This window comes from Parus major, chromosome 1A (assembly GCF_001522545.3).
Source record: "Parus major isolate Abel chromosome 1A, Parus_major1.1, whole genome shotgun sequence".
Taxonomy (NCBI): domain Eukaryota; kingdom Metazoa; phylum Chordata; class Aves; order Passeriformes; family Paridae; genus Parus; species Parus major.
The window spans coordinates 30,955,882-30,982,119 of record NC_031773.1 but is presented as its reverse complement, the minus strand read 5'-3'; the positions used below and the strand labels follow the sequence as shown (position 1 = coordinate 30,982,119).

General features: G+C 36.3%; 1 protein-coding gene across 9 annotated transcripts in view; it reads right to left on the bottom strand.

Moving 5' to 3' along the window:
- Positions 1–26,238, bottom strand: part of MON2 (MON2 homolog, regulator of endosome-to-Golgi trafficking) — a 105,248-nt gene that overhangs the window by 29,683 nt on the left and 49,327 nt on the right. For 4 of the 9 annotated variants that reach the window (XM_015627281.3, XM_015627278.3, XM_015627279.3 and 1 more), the window contains 9 exons: positions 24,797–24,940; positions 24,255–24,272; positions 23,863–23,991; positions 21,816–22,006; positions 15,777–15,837; positions 14,326–14,449; positions 13,342–13,549; positions 12,578–12,660; positions 10,562–10,704 (listed from right to left, as the gene is read on the bottom strand). In XM_015627281.3, coding sequence (XP_015482767.1) covers positions 10,562–10,704; positions 12,578–12,660; positions 13,342–13,549; positions 14,326–14,449; positions 15,777–15,837; positions 21,816–22,006; positions 23,863–23,991; positions 24,255–24,272; positions 24,797–24,940 — 1,101 coding nt within the window. Of the gene's footprint in view, positions 1–5,455; positions 10,705–12,577; positions 12,661–13,341; positions 13,550–14,325; positions 14,450–15,776; positions 15,838–19,302; positions 19,368–21,815; positions 22,007–23,862; positions 23,992–24,254; positions 24,273–24,796; positions 24,941–26,238 lie in introns of those variants that run through there. The other 5 variants (XM_015627282.3, XM_015627283.2, XM_015627280.3 and 2 more) reach the window with 5 other exon arrangements.

Sequence of the window (26,238 nt, the reverse complement as noted above, 5' to 3'; positions counted from 1 at the left end):
GATGGGCCGGGGCGCTCCGAACCCGGCCCCGCTCGCCCGGGGACGCGCCGTGTCGCCGGCCGGGGCGAAGGGACCGCGGAAGGACCCCCCGCTCCGGCCGCTCGAGCGGGGAGCCCCCGCCGCCTCCGCCGGCGGGAAGGAGGAAGCCGAGCCCTCTGGCGAGGGCGCCGGAGGGCCGGGGAAGGGAAAGCGCTCGCCTTGCCGAGGCCGCAGACAAAGGAGGCGCCGTGCGGGCGCCGCGGCTCCGTCCGCCCGCCCGTCCCTCGCCGCCGCCGCCCGTGTGTCCGGCTGAGCCATAGAGACCGCGCGGCGCGGGGGGAGCGCGGGGCGATCCGCGCCACGTGACCGGGCATGTCACTCACCCGGCCGCCGCCATCTTGCGGAGGGAGGGGGAGCGCTGCCCCCGCCGAGTGCCCAAGATGGCGCGGGGGGCGCGGGGCCGCTCCTCACAGACGGGGGCGCTGCGCTCTTCCCGGGGCGGCGGGCACGGCCGGGCCGAGCAGGGCCGCATTTCCCGATCCCGAAACGCCGCTCCCCAAAGGCCGCGGCCGGACCGGGCCCACGGAAGGCGCTGGCGGGGCGGGCGCGAGCAGCGGACTCGAGCGGGTACGGGAGCGGCGCGGCACCGGGCGGCGGGGCAGGAGACCGGGGCTGCCACCACACGGACCGCTTTTGGACCGGGATTTTTAACTCCTCAGCCCGAGAGGCACAGCCGGAACGGGCTCTCAGCGTACTTACAGTACCTTCCTTGGCTCTGGACTTTTAATTTGGAAGCCCTTTTCTTTCTAAATGTAAACAGACTCCATAGCGATTACTCCACAGAAACTGACCTCAAAGAAACCCACTGTGAACCTCATTACAGATTCACGAAAATTATAAGTACTAACTTTCTTACTGTTCTATCTGTCCTTCAGCACCAACACATCTATAAACAAATCTATTGAATAAACAGATACCAGCACACCAGAGGGATTAATTAGACTGTAAGAGTTACAAAAAAAAATGAAATGTGTTACTGTGTATACAAAAACTGCATTAACATCAGTGGTGCAGAATATGGAAACAGGAATATGGACAATAGTCTTTAAGTTTCTAATGCAAAAATCTATCTACAACATAAGTTAAGAAGGAAATGCAATGCCTTTTATGACAACTTGCAACAAATTTGCAGTTGAGAAAGCTGCACGGGAAAGAAGCCAAAACATTGCCACCTTAGAGACAAAGATAAAATACATTACAATTAGGTAGTTCCCCGTTTTTGAAGTTGCTATCTACATGAAGCATCAGGCACAATTAGATCACAGATCACTTGTTTAAAATGTATTTAAACCAGTGACATTCTGTTGGAGAAAACATGCTAAGAGATTGTGTATGATGAGGTGATCCTGAAGTTTGTGTGTTTTTGATAGTGTGGCATGTTAAAGAACATTCTACAGCTGAGAAAATGGAAGCACCCAGTAACTCAGACTTCTGCTTCTGGAAGGGACTGTTCAATCTCCTCCAGACTGATTTCTCTCAATTCCTGTTTCCCTCTGTAAATCCATATTTCTCACATGGACAGGGAGACTGTATTGTATTGTATTTTTTGAGGTCAGCTAAGGAGAGGCAAAGTATTACAAATACGGATGCACCAAGGAAACGTATGCTCCGTTCCTGCTCAGTTAAGTTTGTGTACACATAAAAAACTCAGTTCTGAAAAAGAAACACAATTTAAAATTGGGACATTTAAGTGTTTATTAAAAAGAAAAAGCAGAAGCTAGATATTTTCATACTTTTTCCTATTAAATACTCAGATTTATTTTAAGTATATTACAAAATACATCAGCACTGGAAAAAATCCTCAAAACTTAAAATATTAAAGTTTTTATTTAATTCTGGGTTATTTTTTACTTTTTTTTTAATGTGTTCTCTTCTGTTCTAAGGCCACCTCAACTATAAGGTAAAGCAACTTGTACACAAGACTTTCAGTATTTCATATCTCAATGACTTATTTTCCTATATTAAGGTCTCTTTTATATTTGCTAATTAACAGACTGAAATCCATCTTAAAATCATAAGAATATTTAGATAGTTTCTTACACAAGGAATTAGCAATTTCTGTTTGAAGAAAATCAGCTCTTCTGGGTGACAGTAAAATGTCAATTAAAACCACATCATTTGGATAAATTATAGGAAGGGGCGATAACTATAGAATACTCTTTCTATTTGGAGTTTGGTAAGTTAAATGATTGAAAGATTTGTCATTTATAATGTCTAAACAGAAATTGTTTTTAAAATTCTAATTGGGTGTCAGCACAAACTACTGGCAGATACTCAACACACATCACAGTTTATAATATGGCGAATCAGAAGACCTATACATCTTTTTTGACTTGCATTTATCTAAAAAGTCCAAGATCTATTACAGCAGATCCTGGAAAGCAATGAAAAATTACCTAAAAGGGAACCACCCACCTTCTTGATTCATGCTGTAATGCGAAGCTCTGAAAGGTTTTGAGGATGGGAGCCCCAGTTACTTCCAGTAATTCAAGTTTTATTTACCAAGAGTCTAAATATGCAGGGACTTTCAAAGAAGTAATGTTTACTGGCAAATATTTTATCATTTTCTTAAGAGATGACAAATTCAAGTGCCAAAAATAAGAATTCAGGCACCCAAGTGGAAGGTATCAGAAGTAACTAACACTTTGCTGACCTGAAACACTTGTGAAAAAAGCAGCAGTTAAATGTAATATATAAAACAATCAGAAAAATTATTTGATGAGTATACAAAAGTGTAGCAGTAATGGAAATGCTTGGTTCTGTTTACTGAGTTTATGAAGACAGTAACATCATGTATCCATCCAAACTGGCAAACCAATGGAAAACCAAGATGGATTGGTAGCAGGAAGAATTTAAGACTCAAAAAGAACTCAGCTTTGTACAGTAACTGTAGATCTCTTAACTCTTCATGTAATTATTTAGACTAATGCCATGACTACAAGGAAGTCACAGCATGTTGTCCCTTGCAGACAGAGGTTACAACAGATAAATACTTGAACATTATCTCCACCCAGGAAAAAAACAGGCAAGCCTTAGAGCAAGCCCTTACAAAGGATTTGTAAAAACCCAAAAGACAAACAAACAAACAAACAGAAACCACAAAGATGTTCTTAGGGGAACTCAAAAAAACTGTAGCACCACAAACACACTGCAATAGCAAAGTCAACTGCTTCTACAGTGGCTCTCTCATCCTCTCCCTTTTGGGATGTCTAAAGTAAATTAAAAACCACCATGAACCACCAGATGCCTAAGCCTAATGCTCTGATAGCAAGAACTGTCACTTCCACATAGCAACTTAGATGATCTTTAATGATGGAATGACTCTACTGCCAGGCCTGCCTATTCTGTCTTCCCTGACTGCAAATGAAACCCAGGCTATTTAATCTTGTGGTAGACCTCAAAATTTTAGCTACCTAAATCTCAGAAGAGAAATCTTTGTGCATCTCAAAGCAGATGCTCCATACTGCCTCTCATAAGTTTGATCACAGGAGGAATTATTTCTTTTAAAAGTGACTTCTATTCAATAATGACTTAAATAAAGAAGAAACTACATTTTAAGCCTGATTTTGCATCTGCATTCATCTCCTCTAAAAGATTATTATTATTTCATTGGCAATTATTTAAATATTTGTTTGCAATTAAATATAGTCCCACTAAGTCTGGTAACTTTTTAAAACTAGGGAATACATTTTACATAGGTAAGATTATATTGTTTGCTAGATGCTAAATGGTTATGTTTTATTTGAAAACATCCGAGTACATTTTTTGATTATTTAACACTTCATTTGTTTGACAAGAGCTCTGGATTAAAAGTACAATAATGTGAAAAATGGCATTCAAAATAGTTCTTAGATTGATCTCTTTTAAATGTATTGGATATATCCATGAAATACATTTTGTTAACAAAGAGTACATAACTGATTGTTTCAGGTCGCCAGTGCCTTCAAGCTTTTAGAGAGAGCAGATTTTACCTTCACAGGTCTATCCTGTGTATGGAAGAGGAGAAAAAAAGGCAGAACTTTTTCAATTCCTAACCCATTTCCAAGTTTGACCTAGTTGTTTGAATTGAGTTGGTTAAAGTAATTTTTAAACTGCAAGAAAGAGCTACTACTATCAGACTGAAGTTTAACACTTCAAAAACTTGCTTCTCACTCTATAAAGAGGATGAGGCTCATACTACTCCATCAGTTCAGTGCATTCTCTTTGAGACTTTGGCAACAAAACTGCTTAAAATTTTAATCCAGTATAGTGCATACAGCTGTAACAGACATTAATAATTTTGTATTTTGAGAGAAAATGTTTAATTTAAATAACCCTGTTCTAAGATAAATGTTTATCTTTCCTCATTTGTTCTAGGGCAGTACTTTGTGTAGATTCTGAAGCTCATTTTAGTGGTAAGGTAATACCATATAATGCTTTGCCAAGCCCAGAGGCATGAACAGATGTTCAGTAAGTAGATCTGCAAGTAGAAGTCATGATCTACTCCAGAAACTAGTTCTTTGCACATGTACATCCCAGCAGCACTGTGCACTTACTATTCCTGTCCCCTTCCATGTTTTCTCATGGCAGAGGTTGATCAAAACCAGTCTGCTGTCTGTGCTCTCTCTGAATTGGTGGCAATCCAGTTTTGCTGCCATTTTTCTATGGAGCCTCTGAGCCCCACCCCTCATGACCAGGCATTTGTCTGTGATATGACAGGGGACATATGAAATGTGAGTCTTCTGGCAAGGAAGCCAGAAGCATGAGCAATTTCTTGGCAACTTTAATTGTTCTAAGTAAGAAATAGTTAACATTAAAAACATCAGACCGAATGATAGCAAGCTTTACGTTTCCCACCACCACAGCCTCATGAACTTCTGCAGTCTTGAAGCAGCTTCAGCTTCAGAGACACCACTGGAGACTTGTGTCAAAGTCTAAGGCAGATATTTTGTGCAGAGAGAGCAGCAGGAATGACCCCAATTTGAAGATTAGGGTCTCCAGTAACAAAACTGTGAAGATACCAGATACCTGACTTCCAAGGGCTTTCCTTTCTTATTTAATTATTGGCAATCTCTTCTGAAAACAAAACAGACCAAGGGGCCAATGCCTTTGAGTATGTTTCAACATCACAGTATTTTTGATTGAAGAAAAATATGGTAACTGTACTTAATTCATTCTTTCCATAAGGAATACATTTTAGGTGAAAAGATAACTACACTGGTGATAAATGAGATTACTTATGAATTAAACTCTTAAGGCAGGCATCTAGATCACCAGTGGAAATAAATGTGTTAACATGGAGAAAGAAAAGCTTACCAAAGTGATTATAAAAATAAGCTTATCTGAGAGTTCCTCTAAACATAGATAATAAATTCAAGCAATGAATAATTTCATCTCTTGCTAGTGAAATCTATAGTTAGCACAGTAAACAAACAGGTAAGTCTTATCCTTTTTATCAGTTGTTTCATAATCAAGACAAATTCTTAAATTAGGAGCTCAGAAAAAGAAGGATCAGTTTTTAGCATGTTACTCTGATAGGACACAAGGACATCACAAAGATAATCTTAAAAATACTGAAGTAACTCAGATTAGTTCTTTAAATTCCAGGAAGAAATTCTTCAGGCTCAGTCAATTTGACAACATGTAACCATTTCCTCTTCTGTCTCCCTTTTTCTAAGCAAGCTTCTTCAATCTTTGTCACCCACATCATTTACACAAGCAATAGACTGGCAGTAGATTTCTGATGTTTTTGATTAGCCATCACCATAACAAAACAAAAAATTCAACACACAAATTGCAGTTCTGAACCAAAGACCATCACCTGTGTGAACAGCTGTACTCTTTTAGTAGTCAGCACTTTTGTTAGTACAAATCTTTTACTATTTATGCATTTATTCTCTGTTAGCTGACAGGTATATCTACTTTCATTCCTATCTGTTAGTTAACACTTATCTTTGGTGGTATCTGATGCCTATCTTTCATAGGCCTCCCTTCACTGTTTGAAGTTCCTTGTTTAATTGAGCTGGTCTCATTACAGCTTGTCTGGCACATACTTTCAGTCATGACCTTTACACCTCCAAGAACCTGTCTTATCTCCTCAGTTCCTCTCTTACTTCAGAGTTGTCTCCTGCAAGATCTTACGTAGCAATTTTGTGTGCTCTGTCTTCTTCAAGTCCAGTCATTTTTCTTTTGAGGTTCTCCCTCTCCCCTAAGAATTGTGAATATTTAATTTCACTTTCTTTCTTACACAAGTTGTCTTAAATCACCCATCCAATACTTTACTCGCTGCTTCTGTGGTCATTCTTGATTCCAGCAATTGGTTCTTAGTGGATATAATGTCTGTCCTAAATTAGACAGCAGTCATATACTTTGAGTAAGACATAAATCTGAACAGTACAGCTCAGCTATGAGCTCTCAAGAGCATCTACTCTCCAAATGAAATCTGTGCTCTACACTGACAATTATTTTTATTGGACTTGTACTACTTGCCTTGATATACAAAATATTGTCTATACAAAGAGTCTCTGCCTCCAACAGTCACAACTGAAGCACGCACAAAAAGCACTGTCAGAAGAAAGGGGTGAAAAATCCTGGGAGAAGCTTTTCTTGGGGAATAAAAATATCATATCAACATTTTGTTGATGGTTAAATGGTTTTCACCTACAGATATAGACAATGTCTGTGCACTGTTTTGGATTCCAATTCAAACAAAACCTACACACTAGAGCTGCCTTATTTGGAACTTTCTGACACCCCCCACTCTAAGCTGTTTTACTGGGCCTATAGCAGTAGCACAGTCAGAATGTATTCTGCTCACAAGGCAGCTGTGCACAGCAATTTCTCTCTCTGGTGTAGAGCCTCACTTTATTCAGGAGGACTGAAGCTGAAGGTTGCCTACCCATACAGAAAATGAGTAGCTAGCTGAAAATGTGAGGTGAGCAACTAGTGAAGAGACACAGAGCAGAGCTGTATAGAAACCCATGAGTAGAAAATGTGCTTTCCTCCTCCCTCCCCCCAAGAACTGTCATATCTTGAGCTTCTAAATGAGTTTCTGTAAAATACACTGATGGCTAGTACTTGTGTTTGCCATTGTGAGGAAAAGAAAGGCATTAACCTCACTAAAAGTACCTTGGTGGTGAGTTCAAGGCCAGCTATGGAAAGATTTGCTCTTTGGCAAGAAGAAACAACTCAACCTGGGTAAAAAAAGAATCCCATCTGCAGAGTACAATGATAAACTACTCAAATTTCACACACATACTCTTATTTACTCTTGTAAATAACTAACAGTGACCATGTGTTTCACATGGTTTAATGTCCAGTAACATTCTACAGTTCATCAAATAAAGCAGGTGGAGAAGCAGGCTTATGTACGAGGGAACAAAACAGATGTCCAGTTAGATAACCATCTCTGATGACAAGTAAATAACTACTGTAGGTTACTTCTGGGAATAAGACTTTCTATAAGAACTTCCCAGCTTGAGATATCTGTTCTTTCTTCATAAGCAGTTACTATGCAATCTTAAATCCTTATGTACATTAAGGCAATGGTCATAGCACTGAGACGTACAAGTTTTCCCAAATAATCCAAAGTCTTGATATGAACATGCTAATAAACTATTAATTTTCTCTTTGGATTCCCATCTGTGTCTTTTTTGAAGTTGTGAACAAAAAGGAAAAAGGTGAAGATTGGTTAGATTTAATAAGCAATTAATGCTTATCTTCTAACTTCCAACTGACACATTTCTATACAGTCAGCTGCACCACTTTTTCAGCTGACTTCAGTGACACACTGCAGACGCCATCCTGAAAATGTCCACAGGTTTTAATTTTCATGACTAAGCAACCCTGCAGACTTGAAATTAACTTGGATATGAGTCTGCTCAACAGGTAATGTTAAATTAATTCAGTTTCTTCTGGAACAAGATTTATCTTTCTAGAATAGGAACATGTAAAAATGTGAAACTTAAGTATTCAAAAATGCTGCTTGCCTCAATGGAGCCCTAAGAATGCTTAGCAAAAAGTACAAATAGGAAAAAGAAATTGATATTTCAAGTTGGAAGAAATATTTGAGTGTCGGACAAGAAGGCACATTAAAGGGAATAATTCTTGCTCACAGACAAAATTAGTCAATGAAAACATTTCCTAAGCTAAGTAGCTTTTAGTTTTCAAACTATTTATACAAAATAAGCAGTTTTAATACAGTCAACCTCAGACTGCATGACCAAAACATGCTTCAAATAGCACAGGTATTATTCATTTTGTAATTAAGAGGAAAGGATGGTAAATTAACTCATTGGTAGTTTATTTCAAAACCTTTTGAAGATTAGTATTCATAGGTGTAAAGTAGTCTAAGCTCTAGAGTCAAGAAAGACTCATGCATCCCTTTTTGAACTACAGACAGATGAAGATTTGCCTTAATGGACAAACACCATCTGTATTATCAATGAAAAATCCATTCAAAACTAATTAGAAACAAATTCACCCATAGCTTGGACCACACACCTATATATTCTAAAACAAAATAATTCTCTTCTTTCCTGTCTACAGTTTATTTCTTTAAAGACCTCGACTTAGCTTCCTCTAATTAGGAGAGCAGTTGTCAGGTTTTCACTTTCAGAGTATGGATGATGTTGTTGCTTCTATGCAAGATCCGGTTCTGCAGTTTACTGGAACTGCTCCTCCAGAGAAAGTATTTTGACATAAATTCTATTAACAAGAAACATTTGTTTCTTTAATGTAAACTGTATTCTCTTAAAACTATTCAGGTTTGACAATTAAGTCCCATACAACTTTGGTCACAGAAATGTGCAAGGTCTTGAATCCTCTTTAATATTTACTGTACTTGAAACAGAAAGCTTTTAAAGGACCATAAACTGGAGACTTGTGGGAGCGAGCTGTCCAAAGAACTGCCTGGAGAACATTATTCAGGCAGGGTAACCCTGACCAGTTCATCACACCTACAGCTTGAAGCTTCTACATCTTTTGCACCTATTCACATGTACCAATCAGTGTTCCTTTAGTGAGGAAAGTGCAAACCAAACAGATGTAATACCATTTCTTATGCATGATAATCTTTTAATATCTACAAAACACTTGAAACAAAACCCTAAACATAAGCTCTGAAATCCATAGAAAGGCACCTGTCTTTGTTTTTTTTTTTTTACATTTGGCCTTTGTGCTTTCACGTCACAGATTAAAAATGTGAATACAGGTGAAACATTATTGAAATCAAAATCCATTAAATAAGAGTTTAAATGCTAGATCCCAAACTTTAAAAACAATGCTATTGAAAGTGGTTTGCTTCAATTGTGTATAATGTTAGTCAAACAAATTCACATTACTTAATGACAATTTTTACTGCATTTCTAACTGAGTAACTATCTTCAGAAATACACTTCCCATGGTTTTTATCAGACAGTTTATAATTAAAAGATTAGAACAATTGGGTTGAAAAGACATTACAAAACAAAACACTTAAAATTATTGAACCAAATATTACAGCCAAGTATTTTAGATATCTGAACTTGCCTTTCCTGGGTCATGATTCAAAGACTGTGATACTTGCCAAGAAGGTGAAAAAAGGCTAACAACCCTCATATACGTTTGTTTTCTTTTTAAAGCAAGGCTGCAACTGCAAAAATTGATAGAGTTAAGTAGAACAAACATCTTGAAACAAATTTATTATGAAGTGAGGTATGGTAGTGTTGAAGTGCTACAGTGGATTTCTGCATATTCAAACTTATTTCAGGTCAACTACTCTGAAGTTTGAGATCAACAGACTGTGACCGCCTGCTTCAATCTTTTGTTATATGACCCTTTGCAGATGTCCAATGGCCACAAAGAAGATACATTCAATTAAGCAAAAACTAACATGATCAGATATGAATGAGCATATCTGGAAATTTAGAAGGCAAAATGTAAGTAAAAATGCAAGCATACAACTTATTCATAATAAATACATTTTCAAGCATTTGACATTATCAATATTTTTAAAAGAATTTAAATAATAAATGCAACTATTTTATACATAACTGTACCATTTATTATACACACAAGTATATCAGTTCCCTTTGTTTACAAAGGCTGGTTACAGATATATGGAATGTTACAGTACCATCTTGCATAAAATTTTAGTACAATTCGTACTTCAAAAAAGGGTGCAAAACACCAGCCTAATAAATCTGACTGAATTGAAATATTTTTAATTACATCATTAACACATACACAACAAGCTGTACATAAGCCCACTTTTCAATCACCACTTCAAGATACTGTAGCAAGTACATTAGATTATAAATGATTCCAACTAGTCAGTTAAATTTATTAAAGGTTTGCACTGCTACTCACTCTGGAACCTTTGAGATAAAGCCTGTATTCTTACTGAGCTCTTGTTAGTACAGTTAAGAGGCAGTCAGCACTGGTTGCCAAAGTACTAGTCACAAGAGATTTCCTCAGAGAAACTTCACCCAGGAGCAAACATTTTTGGATATTCCCTTCAAGAATAAAAAAAGTTTTTATGGGGTCAAGACTCTCCATTCTGTACCTTGGCTGCTGGTGGATGCATGAAGTCCTTAAAGGGAACCAGTGCCTCCTTCAAAGCAGAGCACACTTCTGAGGATGAGCAGGTGATACATTCTACTAAAGTCGGGTACAAGGCAATAACTTGTGCCCATGTGCTAGAATCAACTGCAGGGGAGAAAAGAACACACTGAATCACTTACCATTGTCCAAATACTGACTGTAGACTTTTTCCAATACCTCTAACTAAAGGCAGATTCACAGTGTGCCTAAACACAGGTACTTAGTGCTATACAGACACTATGGTATCCATGCTGGGCACTCAGATATGGGGCCAGGACTTCTGCTGGAGAACCATTTGTTTTTTCAGCTTCAGCTGGAGGCCACATGGGATAATAACTCTGGACTAGGGCTACATACCTGTGTTTCTATGCATGAATCATTCACTGTGTCTTTGGGATGAAGAACTGACAAATTTAAGATAATACTTCTATTCAATCTGTAATACACATGTGCTTTCTGCCTGCTTTTCTCAGCTATTGACAGAAAATTGAACTGGATGCACATTTCAGTTTTGGAAGATTATCAGCAATGAAACTTTCTATTGATTTCAGATAACTTCAGATTACAAGAGCTACAGAAAGCAAAGGTAGAAACACTGGACAAAGATCCATGGTAAAGTTTTATTAGTCTAACAAGTAAAGTTAAACATTGTAGCATGATTCTTATTATAATGTCACTTCCTTGCTTATTTCTGTTTTAGCTCTGCTTTCAAAAGAGAACAAACCCCTGCCTTCAGACAACATTAATAATTATCTTAAATAAATAAAATTATTAAAATGTAAGAGAAGCAGGAGTGAAATGATTCTGTAATTTGTCCAGTGAGTGACACTGGAAAGTGTGTGGGAGGTTTGGCAAGTCTTGCTGCATACAGCCTGGAGGAAGTATGTCTCTCATTGCAGAGAGAGAGATGTGGGGAACAGTCCACGGCTTCTCTACCTCTCTAAGAGGAAGATGCACCAAAGCACTTCAGTTAACTTCAGGGTTAGCCAAAAGGCTTTATGCATCCTGGCATAGTTCTGCCTGCACACTTTTGCCATGAACCTTAGAAACCACATCATCATAACCCCAGCTGCTCAGTGATGATGCAAATGAGGCATTGCCTCTTTCCAGAAAGCCACCTGCCTGTTTTTCTGGAAAGGCTGGTTTGTTTGTTTTGTTTCAGGATTGAAAAGGGTTGGTTTTTTTTTCTGTTCCTCCTAATATCAAAAGCAGGGAGGAAGAGGGCAGTGTTGTATACACAATTTTGTCAGAATTTCAGAGTCCAATACAGTGGACTTGACCAAGACTTGTGATTAAGAATCTTCCAAGTTCTTCCAAGAACCTCCACGCATACCGGAGGCGCAGCTTACAGGAGGAAAAGGATAGTGAGTCCCTCTTCTAAGTTGAGGTGTTTCAGTTGACTCAGCCCTTTAAATACATCTATCAAACATGTACTCAAGCATCAGTGAGCTAAGCTCAATACAGGGGACAGAAAATAATAGAGCAGGAAGAGGGAGAGCAAGACCACGAGTGTAAGTATCTAGCAGCCTGTCCATGCATTTAACTTGTACACGCCTTTAACTGCAGGGTGCACCTATGTGAACATGATCCATAGCAATCTAAAAAGGTATTGTGAAAAGGAAAAAAAGGATCTAGCAAAACTTCATATATTTAAGAATTCCTAATATTTTATGGAACGGGTTTTTTTCTTTGTTTTCAGAAGACTCAAAGCTTTATCTAATAAAGGACGCCATAAATTGAAGTTTTCTTTTATTAAACATATCTTAGGTCCTTATACTTCTAGTCACACTGGAAAAACTTTGTGGGATTTCTTGCCATTTGTCACCTACATATACAAAGAATTACAGAATATTGACTTTTACAGAGTCCACTTTTCTTTCCAATTTCTGGGAAAACTACTAAAGGAAATAATAAATACATATTTGTGGTAGATGTAATGTTACCTTGTTTGGAACCATGTTATTTATCAATAACTTACCATTTTCAGGTTGAGTCTTTTTAAGTGAATCTATGAGAGTACTGACAGCTTTTAAAACAAAAATGATTTCTGTGACTTGCTGCCTACAAATGAAAAAATGCAAACAGTCAACTACTCATTTTTGTTTCAAGAATGTAAGTTTTATAGAAAACGTTTCCCACCATCATTGCTGTTGTCTCAGCTAAGATGGCTTTAACTTTGAAATGGAAATAGTAACACCATACAAATCTCAGTCTGAAAAGTATGTGATAAGACTAACAATTTCCACATTCATGATAAAATCCTTTAAAAGTGAAGTGAATTTCAAGTAAGTTCCCATTTTAAAGAATTTCTTAGTTTTTCAGTCTAATTTTTCCATTTCTAGAACAATTACTTGAGTAATGATTCACAATATTGCTGTTTGGATGTTTTATTTTGAGGAGATTCTACTCAGCTCTCAATTTAGAAACTACACATAGCTCTACTGGGAATAAAAGGAAATCAAATTTCAGAAATATAATGCTAGAGATATCAGAAATATTGTTTCAGTAACTGAAACTGTAGTAACAGCACAGAATATGACCATTGTTACTTAAAGGTTTTTAAAAAAAATTGGGTACCAGCATTTTCTTTGAAATATCTAACTCATAAACATTTCCCTGCCTTTTAAATTTCATTCTCTCCCTCCCCACTGATTTTTTTCATGACTAAGTGATATTTTGAATGCAAACTTCTTCTCATAAAGTCCTGGTAATACCTTTATGTTCTGAAGGCAATGCACATACCGTGGAAGAGGGCATTTGCCACTCAATCTCTCATCTTCTATGTAGCGATGCAATACATCCTGTGACCTTTTCAAGAGCACAGAAAGTGCCATTCTAGAGATGTAGCCTTCTTGAGGAGTTGTTACTTTATTACTGAATGAAAACTGGAGCAGTGTTTCAAAACACACCTTAGAAAACTCTTCTCTCATTCGAATATCTATTTCGGCTTCTGTCAAAGTAAAATGATGCATTTCAATTAAGCAGTGTGTATGATGCTGCATTTCAATCCTTTTATTATATGCTGAGAAAAGTTTACCACTCCTCTAGTATTAGAAAATATTAACAAGGATAAGAACAAATATTAAGAATACGTTCTAAGAAAAAATGACTGTGCAAAAATCACAATAGTTCTGAACCTAAGAGATGAATTATGCCACATTCTCAGTAACACGTCACATACCTGACATTGCTTTAATTATAAAATACATGAAATCACCTAAAAACAGCAAACTCAATCCTACATTATAAATACTCATATTTGGTACTGTACAATATAAGTATTATTCTATGTAACAACTTATGTCCATTTTTTTTCCTCTTTCCAAAAATCCCTACAAATATTTTTTTCTTACAGGCAGAGAAGTTACCTGGCCATATAGTTACACTAAGGTCATTCAGGTTTTAAGAACAGGATGTCTGTCTCACAATTGTCTGAAATTATTATTAGAAGTGGCACAAAGGAAAATAAACTGTAGATAGTAACACAAGCACATTATTATATATGATACTGTCCAAGCAGTAAGGAAGTAATTTTTTAAAAACTGCATGGAAAGCTTGGCAACTTCCACAAAATATAATTTATAAAAAAAAGCTGGATATCAAACAGTCTATACTGAATACAAGCCAGAGAACTTCAAGTCTTTATCCTTATAAGTACACTCAACATTTTAATTATTTTCTAGTAGATTTAAACACCCTAATTTTTTTTTCATTCAGGTACCATACCTGTAAAGGAGGATGACTGAGAATGTATTGAGCCTTTATTGAGCATAGTCATTATCTGACCAACAAATTCCTTAGGAATAAAATTAGCATATGGTAGTATTTCTGTGCTGATAAGCTGCACCACCTAAAATAAATTATATATATTTACATTAGTTCTATAAATACTAAAACTGTAAATCTAGTATGAAGAAACATTTAAAAACATTTAAAGAAGAAACATTTGAAATGTTTGTAATGAAGAAACATTTAAAAAGAGAGAAAGGCCTAATTAGACTTTTCAAAATCTTCTGTTGCTAGCATTTAAAATTTGCAGATATGTCTGAAAGAGCGGTCTTGCATGGGACTTGAAATTTGAAGTAAAAACCTTTCCCCCGCTACTTTTGCCAGAGTTCCTGATCAGATTTCAAACGACATTTGAAGTATAATCTTCAAGTTGAATTTATGGATTTGAAAAGAGAAGATTTAACGTTAGGAATCTCTCCCTCCCTCCACCCCAATTCAATACCCTCTCTATGACATTAACACACATATCCATCCCTAGCAACATGACATCTGCAAAGCAGAACATGTGTGCTAATTATCTAAATGAGTTTAAGACAATACACATTAACAGAAATGCTTTCTATCCTTTTCTTGCTCCCATTCAGGAACAAAATGGGTTTAGATCTCCATAAATGAATGCATTAGATTTGAGAGTTCTGCTCATTGCAGGAAGAACTGGTCTCATTTTTCATCCAGGTAGTTTGTATCTGGAAGGATGATGGGTGATGAAGCCACAGATACTGCCATGCCTTCTCTGCAACTCCTTTTGCTTTGTATCCCTAATCTTTGTTCTGCCACTTTTTTTTTTTTACTTTCCTGGAGCAAAGGAAGTCCCTCCTCACTTCAGGTAACATCTTCTCCTAATTTTCTTTGGCCTTATGCAACTGAACATTATCTCTTAACAATTACAGTTGCACTGCACTAAACTACACATAATTTTTTCATTTATGCCAAAGCTTCTCAGTACAGAGAACACATCTTAAGGGCAACAATGTCTAAGAAAAAAACAATTTTTGCTGACCACCCCCTCAAGAGAAGGCACTAATTTCAGGTTTAATTGTCAGCTTTCTCTGTGGTCTACAGTTACCAGTGTAGGTGCTCAGCAATAACATAATAAATAAGGATCACATAATGAGTTAGAGACAGAAACACATTCTGGCTTAGCCAGGTTTTTATGCTGTTTTGAAGTTGAGATGACAAGTAGTTTTTGGCATTCCAGTTCCTACTTTTTGTATCACCCTGAAGCAGCTGAATTCTGGACCTATGAATTTCCTGTGTTATTTTCAAAAATGAAAATATTACAGAAAAAAGTAATGAAAGGGTAACTTCAAGAAATTATTTCAGAACAAAATACAACTTGTGAATAACACTAACTCATTAATTTCAACAGTATGTTATAGGCTCCTTACCTCAACATCAATACTCTCATTCTTCTGAAATTCTTGAATTGAGAGATTATCAGGAGGAGTACTAAAAATAAACATACTATGTTATACTTTAAATTTACAACATGTGTAAGGAGATAAGTATAGGCAAATGCATTACATTTACAGTTATTACATGCATCAAGTTGGTACTATTATATGGTAATGATTAATGATAACAAGGTGGTGTAGTCAGGTTGGATGGGGGCTTTGAGCAACCAAGTCTTCTCACTCACTATGCAAGAAAATACTTTTGAGTTTCAATGGTACATCTTAAAATTTTGTTTTCATTTTACATTTTCTTCTACATTAATTAAACATTTTTCATTAATGGGATATTACAATGTCCTTTTCCCCTGCTAACTGAAATACTGAAATTATGTGTTTGTTCTGATTCTTAATGAATTTTATTAAAAGAAAAAAACATTTTATAAGAGTTTTGAAGAAATATAGAATTTTCTGGAGTTCCTTCATTATGTATATGGATTTATTTTCAGGTGAAATGTCTAGAAGGAATTCAACAGACCCTGTGGTGGGTAGTTCAGAGCTAAGTGCTCACAGGCAAGGCAGCTGGCCAGGATGGCACCGTGGACCTGTGCCAATCTTGTCCTCATAAGGGTACTCATCTAGGCCTGTCTCCTCCACCCCATTGCCAATTTTAATGAAAGTTTAAGAACCTTGAAGCTTTTGAAATGTCATTCAAATCTGATTAGTTTAGCTGACAAACGTTTTGTTGTGTGTATTTTTTTCTTCCAGTGCTGCTGACAAAAACAACTAAGACTTTTCTGAGATAGGCTTTTTTCTCCCATCTTCTGAATACTTAGCATAACACTCTGGAAGATCAGTCTTCACACCTACAGATCATTTTCAGTTTTGACAATTAAGAATATATTATATATGTACCAATGTTTCTGTTCGAAAAATAAATACATCTCTATTCCTCAAAGAGACTTTATGCAGATAAAATCTAGATCACTTTAAGAAAGGGGCGGGCGTGTGTTACATGTATGACTAGAAAAAACACTAAGAATAAAATATGAAATTATTGTATTTATTAGTGGGTTGTGTATTAGGCAGTCAGGAAGTTTAGAATTTTATTCTGAAAACCTAGAATAAAATATTAAGTAGCTGTTCAGTCAGTACCTTTTCTAACACACAGAGTTGTTAAGGATGCAAAACCATTAAACAGTAATATAAGCTATTATGATGCACAGAAATGCAGATCATGTTGAAATACATGGGAAGATTTCAGTCTGACACTTCCTAATTTATGACTCACTTTCTGAGCTGAGGTTTACTTAGAAAGTAAGGCTTTTCTGCCCAGTCATCCATATCTGATCTACCTTATCTACTTCACATTTGTTCATGTAGCAAATTATTCCCAAGTAAATAGATTTCTGTCTATATGGATACACCTATCTAGGGGCCAAATGCTTTGCTGTTCTGGCACAACATACCTAAACTGGAGGGTCAAGAGCCAGGAGAGATAAGAGTGTGATGTAACAACTTTCCTCAGTACAGAGCTCCCAGCTCCTGCCCACTGGGAACAGGGAGGGCTTCAGAGCAAAGACCTAACAACCACCCAGAGTCCTGCTGTACACAGGACTCTGTTCAGAAGCATCTTTTGGGAAAGTATTGATTTAATTTCCTCATGTGAACACAGACTTCTGCTCTAATAAAATATATACACACACACACACACTTGGTTAATTTTATTGTATATAATAGGGTGACATGCTTCTGTGAAAGCCTCTGGGAAAGAAGAACAATATGAAATAATAAACAGACCAGCTTCTTACTAGGAGACAATTTTGTGTAAATTAAGTTATATGAAATGTATTAATTTTAAATGTCATCTTGATTTATGACAAAAATCAAGATTATTGAGTCTCCTCAACTATAGTTTGCTTTAAAATGATTTATTTTTAAAAGCTGAAACTTCTGTCTTGGAAGTCGTTAATTCTCTATGACAGAAACATCTTCCTTTTTCATTTACCTGGGCTCTCTTGGCTATATTTGAAATTTCTTGTTGTACAAAGCTGCAAAGATTATTTCTGCTGTGCTTTGTACTTTTTAAACATCAGTGAGCATCCCCTCTCATTTAGCCCCATAACTGGCTTGAAATTTTGTTCCTATCCAAAAGACAGAGGTGCGACCATGCTGAGGAGGTTCACTATTTTAAATACAGATATTCACAGAGTTTTAATTTAAGGGTTCAAATTACAGTGACCTCTAGTCTAATCAATGCCAACTCAGTTTCACTCCCAGAAGCAATATCAGGCTATGTTCACTTACGATTTCTAGGACCAGGGTGACTAGATGAGTTACGAGTTACACTAGAAAAATGTTTGAAACATTGGTTAAGAATTTAGAATACCAGTGAAATAATTTCACTTTTTTACCCAGTGCTCAGGCAGGTAGAAACCTGGAGAACATGCCTACAAAAATAAGACAATGTGCACTGGCATATTTTAATGAAAGCTAAAAGGAAAAAAAACCTAATCAAATATGTTACAAAGTGTTGCTAGGAAGACTGACTGCATTAAGGCTTTTGTGAGTCTTAGAGAGATGCAGATGTTTCATATTTAGAACCATGCCAGCAGTGGTAAGTCAGGTTTGGAGAATAAAGGTTTAAAGAGGAGGTAAAAAAGGAAACCATTTACTTAGCTTTGCATAAAGCCTGGGACAGACAACAGCACAGAACACTTAGAACATTTAATAGTGGAATATATTGTGGAATATGAAATAGTATCAAGACTGAAGGAAGAAAAAAGATGGAGGTTTTGTGACATAACATTTCCGTTTCATTGAAACAAAGAGCTTAGGAAAAATTACAGAATGCCAGCATAAGAAAGTGAATTTTCAGTTCTAACCGTAGTCAGGCCTAACTGTATCTATCTAACTATTCCTGTCACAAGGGGTGACATGTTAGAGGATGCTAAAAATCCAGATAATGCAGTAATGGGGTTAGTCTGTCTCACCGTCAGCCTCTTGGGGAGTAAACTGAACTGCATTTCCCAAATTCTTTGTGCTCCAGAACCTTTTCAATCCATGCTGGCCTTAGTAAGATTTGTTCACTCCTGCACCCAACTTAATGACCTCCCTGTCCTGCATGACACATTTGCAAGCTGGAAAGCCACCAGAGATGACCTGACTTGCAGCTGCAATAAAGCCATTTGGTCAGGTTCAGCAGGGTTACTAAAATCAATTCAAGTTTACAAGTCACAAATCTAACTAAAAGTGTGCTCCTCTTCTCAGTTGTGGTTTGGTTAATTGATTTTGGTGATATGGACAAAAATCCAAGTAGTACCAGAAGTTTTAAAAAACACAGCTCACTGTTAATATAAATAAATCAGGAAACATACCAAAAACAGTCCTATACCACTAGAAGACACAATTTAGCAAATTTCAAACCAAAAAGGACAGGTTGCCCTGCTTGCCAAGGGTAGTCTCATAGCATCTTGCACAGAATGCAGAAAGATTTTGGCAAAGGAAATCAGAAAAGAATTACCTCATTGTGGGGAAGTTCCACAGCTATCTCTAGAGCCCTCCTTGCATCACAATGAGAGAGACATGCTTCAGTAGCAATGTGGGGAGGAGAATGAAGAGGACGAAGAAAAGGAGAAATGACTGCTATTACTAATTGTCCTGACTACTGGTATGAGGAAGATGTACTCCCTTTTCAGATTTAGTGTTTTTTTAGGAGCACAAGGCTCAGGCTGATGGAGAGAACAGAAAAACTATCTCTCCTAAAGATACCAAGGGACAGGGCTCTAACTGTATGTTGGAGAACCATATACTTGGAAGGCAAACTGGTGTTTAGAAAAAGATGAATATTATGTAGGTAAAAAAAAAAAAAATAACCCCAGACATTCTGTAGCCTCACAAAATACAACTACATAAGCAAAACCCATCTATACACAACAAGCCTGGAAAGCATAATGCTAGTGGCCATTAATTATACTAACAGGTCAAATTATCTTGCTGTAGCCATGTGGTTCTATAAAATACCAGCCTATTTTTAGTGCATTAAATTAATTTGAACCTTAAAGTTTCTGAGTGAAAAAAAGTTCCCTGCACTTTTCTAAGGACACCTTTAATTATGATGAAAAAATTCTCTTTAAAACACATTTTGCATGTTTAATTAGAGTATACACTTTGGTTGCTAAAGAGGCAAAACCAGACTTAAGACAGACATAAGGCATCATAAATATTCACACAACTACTATTTTTCTTCTACCTCTAGAGAATATTTGCCCATGTATGACAAATAACAAAAGGTATTGGAATTAACATAAAGAGTAATAGTTTCTAGCAAGCAACGCATTAAGATGAAATTTCTATGTTTGAAATAATATTCAAGCAAAATATAAATCACACACTGTAAACTAAAAAAAAACCAGACAACATATTTGGCCAAAAAGGTCATGCAGAAGATAGTGGATCATCCTGAATTACATCAAAGACCTGTGATAATTTTACTTCCCTGGATTTATGAATAACTAATACCAAAAAAACTGTAGCACTACTAGTCTTGTTCAACTAAGAACATGCAAAATGGAAATGTTTAATTTGCTTAGCAAATACTTAGGAATAATTAAATTACAACGAATAGTAATATGTATTCCCGAACCAACTTTTAAGTGAACATACATTCTTCTACAATAACCTGAAAAACCTTCATTTGAATTCTGTAAACCCAACAATGATACAGATTATAGGGCATTAACTGACATAGACTGCCTGTCTCAGAATGCAAGCAAGAATACTAACTGCAGCTGAAAAGAAAACCGAGCAAGATACTGTGAAGATTATTTTACATTAAAGAAACAGTGAAGCATAAAATAAAAACTTGGATGACTGAAGTGTCTTTTAAGTCACCATGATGACCTTTTCTATTTTAAGGTCCTCCCACTTAATAGAATTTTCTTTCAAGTAAATGCAAAAACAATAAGAAGGTTTTTCACCTGATTGTCATGTAATCCTACTGATGATATTTCAAACCCATTCATTATTACATACATTTTCTCTAATGGATGTGTCTCTAAAATAAATTTTCACTGGTATTTATTTTTTGTTTGTTTTGTGCAAGCTGCTATTTATCCATCATTAGTAAATACAGCTGTGTTTGGTTGCTGACTTTTGTGTGTTTCAAAACTAAACACACAGCATATTAGCGTAAGGCACTGAAGAACCTTACTGTTTTCTCCTAAAAAGAAAGACTCATTTGTTACTGAAAATCAGGGAATTAAATTTTTCATGCTCCACCTTGTTCTTTATTCTAAAACACTGTTAGATAAACTACTCCTAAAATATGCTTTCCCACAGATGTTTACAGAAGATGGAAATTCCATACCACTCCTAAGCAATTATCTAAAATACCTAACCTTCCTTAGAGTAAAAGGTTCCCTTAGTGTCTAACCTAGAAAATCTTTGCTGTACTGAAATACATTTTTACCCATTGCCAAAGAACAAAAAAACTCTTCTCTGAAACAAGCTTTTATTATTCTTAGGAAGAAACACATACAACGTAACTATAGACTTCTAAGTGCACAGCAGTGTAAAAAACAATTTTCAAAAATTCACAGTAAATGGAGTATTTCAAGATGAAACTCCGGAGAAACACATGTAGTTAATGCTGTTCACCTCAATTAGAAAAAATACTGTTGCAACTCTGTTCAAAGTGAAGAAAGGAACAACCTGAGTACATTTCGTCAACTCTTTATCAAATCTTGAGTAAACATCCTTGGGAATCCATATAGAACTCCCTGTCCTGTTGAGAAAGACTAAGCCTTATACTGAGAGTTCAGCTGAGCTTTCTTGCTCCTACACTTTACCTTTTGATTGAAGCTTTTTGTACTACTTTCTAAAAGTATAGCTTTTTGATGTAGATAGGTTACCTTTTCTCCATCATTCATTAAAATAATTTTCATATATCAAATTGGTCTACTGACACATATAGTGAACAAATTCTTTATTAATATTTTCCTTTAATTTTTTTTTTTAAAAGGAAATTGTGTTTACCTTTTTGTGAATAAAAAGTCTTCAAAAGTATTTGCTAGCTCTGGCCACATACTGTCAAATTTTCCAGAAGATGCATGCTGCCTTGCAACAGGTAGTCCAATGGAGAGAACTTTGAGAAGAGAGGACACAGCTAGCTTCCATGTGCTTTCAGAAGGACACGAGTACTTCAGGCTAAGAGGTATTCTAAGTGTCTGCAAAATGACAGTCAAAACAAAATTAATAGTTGCTCAGACAAATCTTAGATTACAGCAAGTTTCTGTGCAAGATCTTGGAGGACACTCAGATGGCAGTACACATCCCTACCTTTTCTCTTGGTATATGAGATGGCCTTTCACAAATGCAATTCTGAAGACAATTTATCATGTACCAGCTGGCTAACACACAGGTCTGTAGCCAAGTACAAGGTTAGATGGTGCATTATCATTTACACTACGAAATCACATACCAATTTTCTTTTTCTGTATTGCCATCCACCATTTCTGCTAAATCTGACAAATGGGCTTTCCTAACATCTAAAAGACTGCAAGCAGTCTGTTATCATGAGTGTATTCTGCACAATTCAGTCCCATTCCTACAGAGCCATCCCAAGTGCTTCCACAGTTAAGAAAAAAAGCCTCATTGAATTTGAACTTTCCCTAGTAAAGCTGAACTGTAAACACTGGAACATAAACACTGGAAGAATTCTGGTCATTATTGACTGTTAAACCACATGAAATTTGAAAGTAAGGACAGTTAGTGAAATTCTAAGACAAAGGCTACAATACAACTCAAATATAAAGCAGATGAAAACACAGCAAATTTTAAGTCTTTTAGATAGTCATCTTCAATGTCTATAAAACAAAGTCATTAATAAATTTTAAAACATTAGACATATGAACCATTTACACTTATATGGACTCCTTTTAGTATTGTTAGTCAAACCTTAGAACCTGGTAGTAAGTTATCTTGGAAAATCAATTATTTACTTGACATTTCAAATACACAATGACTAAATTCAGGTAACATACAGATGCCCCCCATGCCTTTAGTGCAGTCTTTGTTTTGAGAAAAGCAAAAGGAGGAAAGACTCACTCTGACTCTTACAAGGGAGACAATTATAATTAACTATGGCAAAAAAAAAATGACAGCTAGAATATAACCTTAGAGATAAACAGACCATTTTTTTTCTGCTGCTATTGGTCATATGTGTCAAATCTAATTCCAAAATCAACATGGGCTTTAGAGACATGAAAAATAAATTTAAAAGCATTTTGATATATGACAATAGAACATATTTTTATCAACTGCTAATGTTACCAAAAAGTGGTATTTCTATCAGTTTCACCAATCCCATTAAAACCAAAGTGGAAAACTACTGCATTAACTTTGAAATACAAATATTTAATTCATAGCATATTCCAAATAATATCACCTGTTTTAAACACATTCAGATTTATCCTGATGTCAGCCAAGTCATTGCAAACAAGCTAGGTCAGATGCATTTTTATTTTCCAGACTTCTGGAAAATATTACTTCTATTACTTACTAAAATTTTTTGCTGAAATGGAATGGTCAAAAAAAGTGAAGTAATTGACAATTTCACTTTAAAGGTTTTTTTTTCTCACCTGTAAAATTTAATAGCTGCATTGACAGATGAAATTGTTAAAAGCAAAACAAAAATAACAGAGCACACACCCTCAAAGTCCAGTCTACAGAAACTGGGCTCTGGCCTTGAATGATGTTTTTATTAAGAGGTCTACTTACCACACTCAGGTGCATAACACTTTCAGAGATGAAAATTTTGTGGCCTAACACATTTGTTAATTTTTATCTTAACAATGAAATACTGATGCTGACATTACCCAGCTAACAACGATACATATAGACTAAGAAATAGCCTTCCAGCTTCAAAACAAATTATTCCCTGCTGCTCATCTTTATAAAATACCAATCTGTTTACTACAGCCTGAAGCTTCTCAGGAAGTGCTTGTTGGCTCTAGCTGAAAATAAAACTCATGATTTTCAATATAAGCTCATTAAATTCAAAGCACATGCAGGTGCTTTTTACCTTAATGATGTTCTGAAGAACCTTCTCTGTTACCACAGCTTTATGGCAAGCTGTCTTTTGGTATAAGTCCACCACAACTTCCAATGATCTCTCTGCAAATGGTACGTAATTCAATGCCACCCATTCCGCCTAGGAAAAGGAATTAGTAAATTACTAAATTATACATGAAAACATATTAAATAAGGAACAGAAAGTGTATGTTTTGCACTGAACTCTCAGTATAATGCATGCAAGGTTTGCTAATATGGTCCAAGCAACAAAACTGCAAATACAACATAGGCTGACTATAAAAATGTACTCTACATTGAAGTAAAGTACATTTAAGTAGGAGAAATGTTGCAGTCTAAGCAAGACAACTACATTAGGACAATCTTTAAGGAAATTTAACTCACCGGTGCAAATAGTTGTATCTAGTGTGATTCCATTGTGTTGCAGGACAAACAGAATAAGAAGAATTAATACATACATAGAAGTTACCTCTTTGATTACACTGAATCAGATGCTCATGCTTAGTGAACAGCAGTGTACACAGACAAAAAGAATTATTGACTATCTTCCATTTCTTTACAGCACGTGCAATTCAAAAATCTGCAGCTTGAGGGAATTTTCTCCATTCAAAAGTATTATGTCTCTGTGTTAAATTTAGTATCTCTTGTAGGACAAATTCTTTTAGATTAATTCATGTACAAATACAGACATTTGTCTGGTATCCAAGCCAGACCTTTCCTACATGAAGGAATACAAAGTATAAAAGCAAAGAAGAATGCAAAGGGAATAAAAGAAGATAACAAAAGCATGTAAAAAAAAACCTTATTACACAACATGCAGTTAAGTTTTTACTGATTGAACAAATACATCTTGCTGAACAACCTATATCTGAAGCTGAATTTGGTTAGCCAGCCAATTGAAACAAGTGAGATTTCTAATAAATTACCTGATTATACTTTGCATTTGCAATGTGCTTGGTTTCCAGCTGTCCATACTGTGGAGGCTTGCAGGAGAATTCTACAAAGGCCAGCAGCTGGTCAAAGATTGCAGGATACATTATCTGCATACCTTCTGAACCCACACATATAGCCTTTATCAAAAGAAAATACAAAAATTTAATATATATTTCTTGAGCTTTTGCTTTAACACATGCATCAGTACAAATAACTCCTACAGAAAAACCCCCATATAAGACTTTGCAGGAGTCATGCTGTGTGAAAGATAGTGTATAGTTCCAATAATTTAAGGAAATTAAATTTTGCTACTTTATTGAAGTAAAGAAAGTGGCAAGATACCTGGGCATACATAGTTCAGTACAGCTACCTCATCCAATAAAAGATAACATTTCTCCACAAACTCTACTTTGACTTGTCTAAAATAAAGTCTTACAGAAGTCTTTTATATAGACCTCAGCCACATCTTTAAGTTCTAATTCAATAAACATTTAAATCTTTAAAAGTAGTTAAAAGAGTGTCTTATAGAATGGAATATAAATAAAATGAGAATGATATGGTTTGGTATAGCTGAAACTCAACCTTGCTTTAAAACAGAAAATTTCAGGAACAGGGTACTTATACTAACACCCTCCCCATACTACAGCAGTAAAAGACCAGAAGATGAGTTCTAATGAGAAATAATAAGACAACAAAGAACAAAACAAAGGGTGTAAAATGGACTCAATGTATGGAAACGTGAAAAGAGATCCAAAGCTCCCTTCCATTCCCATGGTCTTAAGTTGCAGCGATGTCCTTTGCTAGTGGAATAAAGTTATAAAATATATTTAGTAAACTAGTCAGGGTTCAGTCTGAAAAATGTTAGGTTTTTTTCATACTATTCAAACTGCAAAATAGTTCCACAACTTCTGAGAAAATCAGAATTGACCCAAGTCTTCTTGTATCAGCAAAGAACCTGATCCTACATGCAAACAGAGAAATGTTTTGTTTCAAAGATTGCAAATATTTACATACTCTTCTTTAAGGCTTCCACTAGCTTCTGTGTGTACTTCTGAGAGTACCAATTGATTTCAAGAGAGGAAGAAGGTACTCTGGCCTAAAGCAAAACCATCTGACGCATGGCTTTTGCTTCACATCAGCACTGGCTGGCTGCCTTGCTGTGTGAACTGTACTGTGTTTATACAGCCGAGAGGAGCAATCATGCAACTTCACAGAACTTACTGGTGGTGCCCAAAAATACTTCAAATGATGTTTTTAGGAACATCAGTGCTGGTGTGTTAGTAATGTGGGAAGGGGAGGTTTGAGGTATCATCTTATGGAAGTCTGTATTTTCAAAGGCTTGTAACTGCCACGGTAACCCACTGACACTGGGAGTGGGGAAGGGGAGATGTCTCACTTTCTCATATACAGTTACTGCTTTTGTTATTGTTCAGAA